Here is a 12294-nt window from a genome sequence, read left to right as displayed (position 1 = left end):
GCTGGAACACATGTTAAAGTATAACTCAAAAGTTCACCTCAGAGTTGGTGTGCAGGTTGATGCAGTCCAGTAGAATGCCTCCAGAGTTAATTTAAAAACTCAGTCTACAGTCAATCAATTTGACAACTCTGTCTGTCTGCTGACTTACTCACTGCCCTGTGCTCATTGATGCTGGTCTGATGATTACTGGGAGTGACCGTCAGGTGTAGCCTCGACACAGATACTGGGCATTGACATGGTAAACTCCTCTATATGTAATAAAGCAAGCATGGTCGATGGAATTATTGGATAAACAGAACGCATTAAAGTCTCTGTGAATTAATTAACGTGACTAACCTGTTAATTTCCTTTGTTTCATTTAATAATAATTCTGCACAAAACAGTGAGTGTTGTACAATGAACCGATTTCAGGAGATGGAGGCAGTTAGTGGCAGCTGGTGGAGCAGCTGAAGATGGTGATGAAGATGATGATTAGCAGGCAGTGATTGTTGGAAAAATAAAATAACAAAAATAGGGCAAAGGTTTAACAACCATTATGGTCCAAATGTGGAACAGTATTTAAGCTTGATGAAATGTTTTGTACTGTAAACTCAAAGCTATTTTTAGAATGACAGGAGGGCAACAAAGTCAGATTTAAGGGGGTTTAGATAGAGAGCACAGACTAGAGTGTTAATTATTAATACACAGCAGTTTGCAAAGAAAAACAAACACAAGATGCTGGTCTAAATAAAGGAATAAGCTGAAGGACCAGGTAAATCAAAAGAGAAAGCAAAGATAACAAGCATCCCAAAATCCAGGATGTAGTAATCCAACCACGAGATTACTACATCAGCGCAAGACACACTGCAACTGCAGTCAAAAGTGTGAATAACACAGAAGGTGACCAGAGGCTTGGTGATCTCCTTATATCCAGACCCTGACCATTCAGCTGTGTTCAGCTTCAGCTTCGGAGAAATAACAATATTATCCGCTGCTCCTCAGAGCTACAAGAGATGATTGTCAGCATCCAGCCAGTAGGGGCGCTAAGAGTCCGTTACCTGCTATTGGTCAAAATTCCATGATGCAATATATATATAAAAAAACAAGTATAGCCCATCTAATCCGATACCTAAGGCCAAAGTCTTATCGTTTGTGAAAAATAAAGGTCATGTTCACACTGAAATATGTGGCTGTTCTTCTTCAACCTCTCTCTTTATCTTGTATTGTCTCCTTATGTCATTAGTTTAACATCCTGGTGGACACAGGTAGCAGCAATTTTGCTGTTGGAGCAGCTTCTCATCCCTTCCTGCATCGATACTACCATCGTTCCCTGTGAGTACCAACTGATGATACTGATCAAAACTTGAATTGCCTTTTGTTTTTAGGTTTTGCAATTACAATTAAGAGCAAAGCTACTAAAAGGCAACTTTGGAATTTAACTCACAACCCTTCTATATTAGTTTTTTTTTTGCCTGTTGTTAATACATAATAATGATATTAATTCTTCTCTTCCATTCACAGTTCAAGCTCATATTGTGATCTTGGCAGGAGTGTATACGTTCCCAACACACAGGGTCGCTGGGAGGGTGAACTGGGGACCGACCTAGTTTCTGTCCCATATGGTCCCAATGTGACTTTGCGTACCAACATCGCTGCTATAACCCAGTCTGATCGCTTTTTCATTAATGGATCTAACTGGGAGGGAATTCTGGGATTGGCCTATGCTAATATAGCCCGGGTAAGGACAGTGTATAACCAAGGACAGTTACTATAAGTTCTAGTTTAGACCTGTATGTCCATGTCGTTCCTCCTGTCAACATGATGACAGCATTAATTAGTTTAATTAGTAGACGTGGAGAAAATCAGTTAGTTGTTGTAGTTGTTGTACTACTTTTATGACAGTGTAGTGTCTCAGTGTGACTGTGGCCATGCCCTAGGCTTGGTAGAGAGACCAAGAGAGAGAGAGAGAGAGAGCATTTTGGCTAGTAATTCATTGATAATTGCTGCTAATTCTGCCACATAGTTTTGGTTGTTAGGAGGTCAATCTTTTCAGCACCATTCTCTTCATGTGTTTCTTCAGCCTGATGAGACACTGGAGCCTTTCTTCGACTCCCTGGTCCGTCAGACTCGTGTTCCCAACATTTTCTCTCTCCAGCTGTGTGGAGCTGGCTTCACCCAAAACTACACCCTGAGCAGTTCTTCTGTTGGTGGCAGCATGGTAAGATACGACGACACAGGCAGCATGCTGAATGTATCAAATGTCGGTGCTTGATCATACTTTCGTCCGTGTCTAGATCATTGGAGGAGTGGACCCGTCACTGTATGTAGGAGACCTGTGGTACACTCCTATTCGCAGGGAATGGTACTATGAAGTTATTATAGTTCGTATCGAGGTGAATGGACGGGACCTAAACATGGACTGTAAAGAGGTAAAATGGGATTTGCCAAGTTGGATATAGTCACTGGTACTGAAACGTATGCATTCTTTTGTTTTTGTTTTTGACTATGTCTGTCTTCAACAGTACAACTATGATAAGAGTATTGTGGACAGTGGAACCACCAATCTCCGGCTGCCCAGAAAGGTTTTCCAGGCAGCAATCAAGGCCATTGAAGCAGCCTCTTCAGTTAGTCTGGACAAACATTTTTCTGTTACAGAAAAAATACTCTTTGTGGAATATAAAAATATACACTAACCGGCTCTTCTTTCTAGACAGAGCAGTTTCCCACTGGATTCTGGCTGGGAGAGCAGCTCGTATGTTGGCAGGCGGGCACGACACCCTGGCACATCTTTCCAGTCATCTCTTTGTACCTGATAAGTGAAAAACACAACCAGTCCTTCAGAATCTCCATTCTCCCGCAGGTACCAATATTATTGTCCTGATATAAGCATATCATGTCATATCTGTAAGAATTTGTATCGGTTTTTCCTCCGATAATGAAAACCCAATAAGGCAATGCCTGGGTTTCGCCAAATGATGTGTGTCCTGAAAATAGTTTGGGGGATAAATGGATGTATATTAAAAAGAAAGTCACTAGATGGCAGCATTGTAGCTCATTTAATTAACCTCATACTCATACAGTGGAAAAATAAATAAATATTACCAGGCCTATATCGGTTGATATTGGAATTGGAAATTACGTTTTTGGACAATATCGGCCTATCGGATTCATTGGTTATAGTAGTAGTCTAGAATGTCTTCTATATATGACGTATGATATGATATATGTTAATCACAGGGAAGTGTCAGGTTTTGCTATTGCTTTCGTAAGTCAGTCCTCAGCTGTCACTATTCACCCCATCCAACCAGCCAATCCATTGTTCTACAATACAGTCCTTACCAATAAAGTCTTTATACCATTTACCCAAAATTACAAAGTGAATTAAGCAACATGACACATCTCTTACAATAAAGTTAAGTTAGCAAAACACTGTGACAAGGTTTTCAACAAGGTGGTCACATCCTGTGTTATTGTAAATCTAACGTCTGTCTCATCTTTTCTTCATGACAGCAATACCTGCGACCAGTAGAGGATGTGGCTTCAGCCCAAGAGGACTGTTATAAGTTTGCTGTGTCCCAGTCCAACACTGGTACAGTGATGGGGGCTGTCATTATGGAAGGCTTCTATGTGGTTTTTGACCGGGAGAGAAAAAGAATTGGCTTTGCAGTTAGCACGTGCCACGGTAAGGATGATGAGGTGCAATTGAAAAAAACAAATCAGAACTAGGTAAATAAATACTAAGAATAAAACAGGCCTGTAAAGGTCCAGCATGTAAGAATTAGTCAGTCTATGTTTGTTCAAACAAAATCTAGAGGTTTCCCCTTCTTATTAAACCTAACCTAGCCTTATGACCTGGAACTTATAAGAGAGTCCATGGGGTCATCAGAATATTACTGTGTAAACTTAGGAAGTAACAGCCTCCTTAAGTAATTACTTATGAATCCACCAGAGTGCACTGTTTCACACAGTGACAGATCAGACAATTATTTATGATCTTACTTACTTTTTTAAAAACAAAAACCTAACAAGATGGATGTGTATCCTATTTATATATGCCATATATGCCTATATATTTTCTAAATATCAGGCTGGATAACCTCAACGATTTTGGTGAGACAAACATGACATTATGATACAAACAGTGAAGTGTAAACATTCTGAGACCTTGTATAAAAGTCTCTAGCAATATAACCTTTTTATATATTTTAGAATAAAAACTAATTTCAGAATGTGTAGTCATATGTCATGCGTAGTTATTCAGAAATGCTAAAGAACCAGATACTGGTTTGAATTGAATGCACTGTATCAGAACTATGCAGAATATCTGTTTTGCTGGCGTTTGTTTTGCTAGTGTCTAAAAAGTACAATTCTTTGACTTGTAGTGCACGATGAATTTCGCACAGCCTCTGTAGAGGGTCCCTTTCACGGAGTTGCTTTGGAGGACTGTGGCTACAACATACCTCAGACAGATGAGTCCACGCTCATGGTAATTGCCTACATCATGGCAGGAATCTGTGCTCTCTTTATGCTGCCTTTATGTCTCATGGTGTGCCAGTGGCATTTTAACCGCTTCCTCAACCCACACAGAGACTTTGCTGATGATATATCACTGTTGAAATGAAGTGGAGAAAGAGCAGGACAAATAAGGTTCAAGGTTCAAGCCAATCTTATAACAATGCTGAGACTGTTGAGTATTGATGTGATGAAAGGAAACGTACAAAATGGTAGGGAATACAGACTGTAACGCATGACAACGTCGACTTTAGCAATCGATGCCATCTATGCATCAGTGTCCTCAGAAAGTGGGAAAATGTCAAACAAAAGAGAATTATGTATTGTATAAAATTTATATCAAAACTATACAGAGCAGATTTGGATTTTGAATATTGCTCCCCACCTAGAGCTTTGAATTTAAGAAGAAAGTCAGAATAAAATTTGTGTTTAAACCCTCAAGGTGGCTCCACAGTTCTGATTTCTATGGCATAGACATCACAGAAGATAATAATTGAACATGCCTCCGACTTTACATACAGCATTTATTAAAAGAAAATATCAATGAATAATCAATGAATAACAACTGATTTGATCACAGATCAACATGAATTAGCATTTAATGAGATTAATCGGTGTCCCATAGATGTAAAATAACAATGACAATTCAAGATCACCTGCCTAAACATTCAGATTATTCATAACTTGGCTAAATGGAACGTGACAAAGATGGGAGACACTCTTTTACTATATATAAAAACCCAAAAACAGCAAAACCAAATGTGGTGGCCACCAGCTGGGGAGAGAGATGAGAGACAGAGAGACAGAGAGTGAAAAGAGAGGGAGGCTGGTGTTGCCAAGAATTCCATTAATGTCTTTACTTGTATTTTCCATACAGCTTAACAGTTAATTTTTCTAAATTGTATACTTTGACATGAAAGATCCCCACATTAAGTTATACTCTGAAGAGCTCAATGCTGTATGCTAATGTGTTCTTAAGACTGTGTGTATATATATTTGACAGGCACCTGCGACTCTTGGCTCAATAAAGACATTGCGTTCTGTGTACATTAGGGCTGTAACAGTGCAAGTATTAATATGCTGTACAAGTACAGGCATGTACCGAACACAATTTTAGTAAACGTGTGAAACCGCAAGTGTGACAAGGGGAACCGTGGTAATGGAGAGAAGAACGAAGTACAACTTCCTCATCAACACATTAGTGGCGACACACAATTGCTGCTCACTCAAGTCCTTCAGTTTCATCTTCCAATAATTTCAAATTAATTAGCAGGCGAGCCCAATATGGTGAATGGAAGTGATCTATTTCAGGTCTTATTCTTTCTTCCCGTAAACCAATGTCCTAGTGGAAGAGGTAAATGAATGGAGTGATGAAAGCATGTTTTTTGTTCTTGGTGACTCACTTGAATTGACAGAATATGGATATGAATGGTACCAGAAAGAAAAGGAGCAAAGGAGCACTGGAAACTCCTGGACATATGAGAAGCACACATCAGACAGAGCAGCTGAGAGAGGCATATATAAATATATATATATATATATAAAATGCAGAATATATGGTAAAAGATAAAAATATTTGGGTGAGAGATGAAATAAAATAAATATATGTTCATGAAAAGTGACAGTTCAATATATACATATGTGTATATATATATATACATATATATATAAAATAGAAGGTTTCATTCAAGATGGGGTGGTGGGTTGATGTGTCTGCGTTTTTCCGTGTGTCCTACTTAAACCTGGTCTGATTAGTTTGATAATGATTTTACATGTCACATTTTTTTCTGATTCTTTTTTTTTGAGTTTGTTTTTCTTCTTTTTAATTTAATATGGGATTGTTAATAGTCCCTAATACAAAGAGAAAATGTTCAATGTTCAAAGTGAGAATGTATAAACAAAGAAAGATGGGATGTTAAAATAAAGTATATGACGGATGGTGTAATGGTGGTCTTTAAAAAAAACAGATCATTGTTTACCTTGTTCCTCTGTACGGTCAACTTGTCTCACTGTTTTGTTAAAAATAATTGGAAAATAGAATGAGTCTAAGCAGCAGAGATAAAAGATATTATCAATCTGTCCAGAAAAGAAAAGATTAGGACTGGATAAAGACTGGACGACAAGACCGGACTGAGGGACTCAAATGCTGGACACAGCTGGGAGTAAACAACAGTGACAAGGCGAGATAAGAACATGACAAACGAGAACTAGACAAGGTCATTGTCCAAACAGTAATTAATGTGTATGTGTTTCTTAGAAGAGTGGGGAGGACAGAGTACTCAGTGTATCATGGTTCCCTCAGTAGTCTAGGTTGTTAGCACCATAACTAAAGATAAATGGGATGGCCTGTGGACAAAAACTGGACAAAAAATTATTTGGTATATATAATAGTTTATAGTGCCAATAACTGACTCCGTTATAGAAGCATAGGAACAAGTGGAGGACTACAACTCCTGTCCTGGTCTCGTGGAAATTTCAAACCCCGGAGAAATTAAAATATGTACATTGAAAGTTCTGGGCTCATGAAAAGGACCTGCGTTTATGTCATCACTGCAACCCTGACACCACAGATATCACATACAAATCTATGGTCTTTACTTAATACAAATACAATGTGGATTGTTTGTTGTTCCTGGTAGCAAGCATGATCATATTGACCTTTGACCTCCTACAAATAAATATATTAACAAATTAACTCCAATTAATTGTATTAATATATCTGCCTCGGGACATTATCAACGTTGGTCTTTTATAAGCCATTCACTGCACTATTCTGTTGTGATTTAGTTATAGAACCTACCTTCTACGAATAGCACACCAGCAGTACTTCTATGCGGCACACTACATTTACGGCTATAATCTGTAACGTACTGGGAGTGTTGGGTTGTGTTCATGTGTTATTGCACTGGTGTTCCGTCTAAATGACAGTTATGCAGTGCTTTGAACGCACCATGGTTCACGGGCAGTGTTTCTGTTTTTGGAGGAAAAGACAGAATGTGTTTGAGTTCTGTTCAAAGCTGTGGGCTGTGATACTACGTCAACGGCAAAGGCGTTAATGTCCAAGCTGATAAATTGAACGTGTTTCTTATAAATTCACAAGCTGCCTTACAGTTGTTTTATGAACCGCACATGTTGGGGTTTTATTTTAAATATAAACCAGCAGTTTCGGTTGTAAGTACCCCTATGAAAGTTAAACAGAAGCTACAACTATAACTTACATGTTATCCTTTTACACTTGTTCCTTCAGGAAAATCTGTACTGACCGAAAGAAATCCGCATAAGTTTTAACTAAAGAGGGTGTGCTGGGCTTTTGTGTATTTCCTGTTATTGCTTTGGACCAATCAGAAGAAAGGACACATTGCGCAGCTGCTGGGTGACGTTGTTGCACTTCATCTGTGACTGTGACCTGTACAACGCGGAAGTAAGATGGACGGGTTGTTTTTAAAGAATTGACAAATAGTAAATCAGTAAACGAAGAACATGTCATAAAGGTAAGATAAAATAGCTTATTGTAACTATATAGGAAACATCAGTTATCACATTACTTTACTTAGAATTAAACAGCGTCTTCGTTTATTAGTTCTATAAAACGTGTTCAAACTTTTTACGACGACAGCGTTGGAGATTATCTGAAAGGTCTGATTCGTAAGATGAAAATCTTTGAAATGATTTGAATTTTCCTTTTAAGCTATTTCGCGGTTCTTCAAATCGTTGGGTCGGTATCGACTATTTCCCCATATATATTTGCTTGAAGCTGGTGTGCCTCTCATAATATTGCCGAATCCAGGTTTAATAGTAAATGGTGACTGACATTTACTGTTAGTACAGTCACACAGGGCGTTGAAGGGCCAACATCAGAGTTGTAGGAACAACTTTATCATCAGTATTGGATGTTAAAAGAAGTCTGCCGATTTATGAATAACAAAATGAGGAGAGAAAACGGGGGAATGGAAAAAGAGGAGACTAGGTTATTGTCATGACAATGTTTGTGTTTCTTAGAGAGTGGGAGGGGGAAAAGTGTTCAGTGTACCATGGGGGATTTTTTTGAATCAAATTACAAGAGGTGGTTTTAAGAAGCAGTTAAAATGCATTTCTATAGAAAAACCACCAATTTGGACATGGGATTTGTAGGTTCATCTGACAACTAACATGACCCTTTTCTGTTATTGCCTTATGCCCAGGTTCCTGTCCATTTAAGGAGGAGTTGGTTGGACTGGATGACTGTCCATGAATGATGCTTTTGTGGCTATGGCAACATTATTTTTCCTCAAATTACCAATCCTTCTCCTGTTAGCCTCAATCCTTTTGCTCTTGAACATCTTGCCTTTTGGTTTACCATCAGTCCCTTTTGAGTACTCCTTACTTCATGACAGACAGACATGTGGTCCAGGTGAATCGTGGGCTGTCCATCTCCATGCTGGTTCATACAGTGAAGATCCAGACAGCAGCCAAAGCTCAACTTCACTGGAAGAAATAGCCAACAGGGTACATAAATGCTAATTTTATTATCATTTACTCTGTTACTGTACATACTGTGTGTGTGTGTGTGTGTATATATATATATATATATAAAATATGTGTGTGTGTGTGTGTGTGTGTGTTGATCATCATTGCAGGTAGCGGAGCAGGCAGGACTACAAAATTTGGGTCAGATTGGAGAACTGCGTGGCCACTTCTTGCTGTGTTCTGTGAAGACTAGTGTTGGTTCTGTTGGGGTTGCTGAAGATTCCCTAGCATCCCATCCCCACGTCCTGTGGTTTTCCCGAGAAAAAACTCTTAGGCGGTCAAAGCGATCGATCATCTTCAATGACCCTGAGTATCCTAAACAGTGGCATTTGGTCAGTATACATTTAACGTTTAATGTATTAAATTTAAACTGCACATTCACATGATCCCTGATAGAGACTTGATCACTAGGGTAGAGAACAAACATGGTAACATGTTTGTTCTCTACCCTAGAACGTGGAAACTTGCATTCCACGTTGCCTTCTGCTAACTTGTTTTAACACTGTTTTCTCAAATCCAAGCTTTCAGAAGTGACTTAAACACCAACCAACAACCAGAATTATTGATAACACTTCTACTCCAAAAGCTAAGGTTAAAAATAACCAATGTAACTTGACTCGGTTTAAAAATGCCATGTTTTATTAAAATTTACTGATGCAACTTAAAAAGCAGCCAATCACAGACCTGCTGTCACAACCCTGGGTTAATTTAACTCTGCCTTGTCAAACTTCCTCTTACAAGATTTTTCTTTAACTTAACAATTTCCTTTTCTGTGTTTCCCTCGCAGCACAATGACGTAGAAAAAGGAATGGATGTCAACTTGACTGGAGTGTGGGAGCGCAACGTAACTGGCCAAGGGATCACAGTGGTTGTGGTTGATGACGGCGTGCAACATACACATCCAGACATTCAGCCCAACTATGTAAGTCACACAGCACAAAAAGTAGTAAAATATATCAGAGGAGCAGATATGGTTTAACAGAAGAGAAGATATTGGATAAGAGATGTTGGTGATCAAGCTGCAAGATGGGAGAAAAGGAAGAAGACCCCAGTGGAGAGGTAGTGTTGATGTTTGTGTTTTTGTATTTTACCTAGAGTCCAGAAGGCAGTTTTGACCTGAATTCCAATGACCCAGATCCCATGCCTCACCCCGATACTCACAGTGACAATCACCATGGGACCAGATGTGCAGGAGAAATCGCTGCTGTGCCCAACAACAGCTTCTGTGCTGTGGGGGTAGCCTTTGGCAGCAAGGTGGCCGGTACGGACGGTCGACTTAAATCTGAAAACACCAGGATTAGAACCTTAGTTGTTGTGAAACGTTGTGTAAAACTTGGGTTTGTACCATCAGGTATCAGGGTTCTGGATGGACCACTGACAGATAGCCTGGAGGCCATAGCCTTCAATAAGCACTACCAGGTGAATGACATCTACAGCTGCAGGTAACCACACATTGTTCTTTTACCTGGTGTATGCATACATGATTGATATTGTTATATATTAATATAACTTTAAAGATTATTTGTATGAGGTCCTGTCTATAGCATTCACACCAGCTACAGCTGTTAAACATATCAAATAACCAGATGCTGTTCAAATACTAAAAATATGATTTGGGACAGCTTTTTCAGATGTGCATAGTTGATATTGAGCTATACTTTTACCCAAATTTTAGATTGAGGCTTGTTTTGGTTTTTGTGATTTTTATTGAACAGTACTCACAACTGGTATGTTCATACAGCATCAGTTGGGTTAGAAATGAAAAAGCTGCTTTAATCCAGTTTCTTTACAATATTCTTAAAACACTTGATCTAGGATTCGTCTGACAGGAAGTTGGTTTAAAGTTAAATAACACAAGCTCATTGTCCTCAGTCTTTATAAGAGTACATGTTTAGTACTAGATCTGGATCAGAAGGCTAACAAATAAATAATCACTAAGTTTAAAATCTGATGTTATTTAGAATTTACTTGATTTGTCCACCCTTACCTCTCCTACTTACCTCAACTTCATCACTAGTTGGGGTCCAGACGATGATGGTCACACTGTCGACGGACCTCACCCCCTGGGAAAGGTTGGAATGATAGTTTTTATATTAATAATATTTCAGTTCCAGAAATCTAGTGTCTCTCTGATATTCTTTTCCTGGGCCCTGACTGTTGCCTTTGTTTTCCCTCACAGGCTGCACTACAGCACGGGGTGATTGCAGGCAGACGAGGCTTTGGAAGCATCTTTGTTGTTGCTAGTGGCAATGGAGGCCAGTACAATGACAACTGCAATTATGATGGCTACGCCAACTCCATCTACACCATCACAGTTGGTTAGAATGACACACACCACGTGGCAGGAGTATGTACCTCATCCTACAGAGTGTAAATGGGTGCACGTAATGTTTGTATGTTTGTGTGTGTGTGTGTGTTTCAGGAGCAGTTGATGAGAACGGCAGGATGCCCTTTTATGCCGAGGAATGTGCAGCGATGCTTGCTGTGACTTTTAGCAGTGGGGGTAGCAAACTGAGGAGCATTGTAGGTCTCTCTCTCTCTCTCTCTCTCTCACACACACACACACACACACACACAACATGCCTTGTGGGACCACACAGCCCATGATTCATCCAAAGACAGTGGTAAAATTAACTTTATTTCCTACATCCTACATGCCTGTTCACAGTACAATACAGAACTAATTTTATTTTATTTTAAATGGTGTTTAAATGTTTTAAAACAAAGAAAAAAAAACAATAATTTGAAACTTATTTCAAATTATTGTTTTTTTTCTTTCATATACATTTTCAAGAATCAGATCAAGGTTATTGAGATGAGTAAGTTATACTGGTTTAGTGGGTGATAATCTGGTATACTGTGGCTTTCTCCCTTAAATTCGAAGGTTTCGGTTCTTTTTATTCAAAGCTTTTATTTATTTACTGTAGATGCAAACTTTTTTGGAGTAGTAGATAGTAGAGTAAAAGACATTCTTTTTACAAGTCAGTATCTAGAGTCTCAATCAGCTACAACACATGCAACCGTTTCCGTTTTGTTTTTTAGCTAAAACATGTATTACAGACTTGTATTATCAGTGTATACACAAATACACGGTAAATTCGACACATTACCAAGGTAACCAACAGTGCATGGGTTTCATTTCAATTACCTCCGTAGGTGACATCAGACTGGTCTATGCAGCAGGGGACGGGCTGTACAGCGAGCCACAGTGGTACGTCTGCTGCTGCCCCACTGGCAGCAGGGATGGGGGGCCTTTTGCTGCCAGGCCGTCCCTTCCTTAGTTGGAGGGGTGGTCAG

General features: G+C 39.1%; 2 protein-coding genes and 1 long non-coding RNA gene across 6 annotated transcripts in view; 2 read left to right on the top strand and 1 right to left on the bottom strand.

The window, feature by feature from the left end:
• bace1 (beta-secretase 1) overlaps positions 1 to 5778 on the top strand; it is an 8292-nt gene extending 2514 nt beyond the window's left edge. For all 3 annotated transcript variants that reach the window (XM_025054944.1, XM_025054943.1, XM_008309418.3), the window contains 8 exons: positions 1223 to 1311; positions 1501 to 1717; positions 2060 to 2197; positions 2274 to 2408; positions 2502 to 2603; positions 2690 to 2839; positions 3490 to 3661; positions 4362 to 5778. In XM_025054944.1, the coding sequence (XP_024910712.1) occupies positions 1223 to 1311; positions 1501 to 1717; positions 2060 to 2197; positions 2274 to 2408; positions 2502 to 2603; positions 2690 to 2839; positions 3490 to 3661; positions 4362 to 4600 (1242 nt within the window). In that variant the 3' untranslated portion in view covers positions 4601 to 5778. The remainder of the gene's footprint in view (positions 1 to 1222; positions 1312 to 1500; positions 1718 to 2059; positions 2198 to 2273; positions 2409 to 2501; positions 2604 to 2689; positions 2840 to 3489; positions 3662 to 4361) is intronic.
• The window catches only part of LOC103378269 (uncharacterized), a 12522-nt gene extending 4699 nt beyond the window's left edge, over positions 1 to 7823 (bottom strand). Inside the window, exons 1-3 of one of the 2 annotated variants that reach the window (XR_521491.3) lie at positions 7710 to 7823; positions 4440 to 4588; positions 2674 to 2788 (exon numbers count right to left, since the gene is read on the bottom strand). This is a non-coding gene — a long non-coding RNA (uncharacterized LOC103378269). Of the gene's footprint in view, positions 1 to 2673; positions 2789 to 4439; positions 4589 to 6470; positions 7293 to 7709 lie in introns of those variants that run through there. The other variant, XR_003049522.1, reaches the window with a different exon arrangement.
• A 27-nt stretch (positions 7824 to 7850) lies between these two features.
• The window catches only part of pcsk7 (proprotein convertase subtilisin/kexin type 7), an 8755-nt gene continuing 4311 nt past the window's right edge, over positions 7851 to 12294 (top strand). The window contains exons 1-10 of the mRNA XM_017031897.2: positions 7851 to 7982; positions 8673 to 8976; positions 9108 to 9329; positions 9785 to 9919; positions 10093 to 10258; positions 10349 to 10439; positions 11015 to 11069; positions 11177 to 11315; positions 11420 to 11520; positions 12154 to 12247. Of these exons, the coding sequence (XP_016887386.1) occupies positions 8719 to 8976; positions 9108 to 9329; positions 9785 to 9919; positions 10093 to 10258; positions 10349 to 10439; positions 11015 to 11069; positions 11177 to 11315; positions 11420 to 11520; positions 12154 to 12247 (1261 nt within the window). The 5' untranslated portion in view covers positions 7851 to 7982; positions 8673 to 8718. The remainder of the gene's footprint in view (positions 7983 to 8672; positions 8977 to 9107; positions 9330 to 9784; positions 9920 to 10092; positions 10259 to 10348; positions 10440 to 11014; positions 11070 to 11176; positions 11316 to 11419; positions 11521 to 12153; positions 12248 to 12294) is intronic.

This window comes from Cynoglossus semilaevis, chromosome 4, assembly GCF_000523025.1.
Source record: "Cynoglossus semilaevis isolate Cse_v1.0 chromosome 4, Cse_v1.0, whole genome shotgun sequence".
Taxonomy (NCBI): domain Eukaryota; kingdom Metazoa; phylum Chordata; class Actinopteri; order Pleuronectiformes; family Cynoglossidae; genus Cynoglossus; species Cynoglossus semilaevis.
Note: the sequence above shows the minus strand (reverse complement) of the source record. Positions and strands in the feature narration are given on the sequence as shown.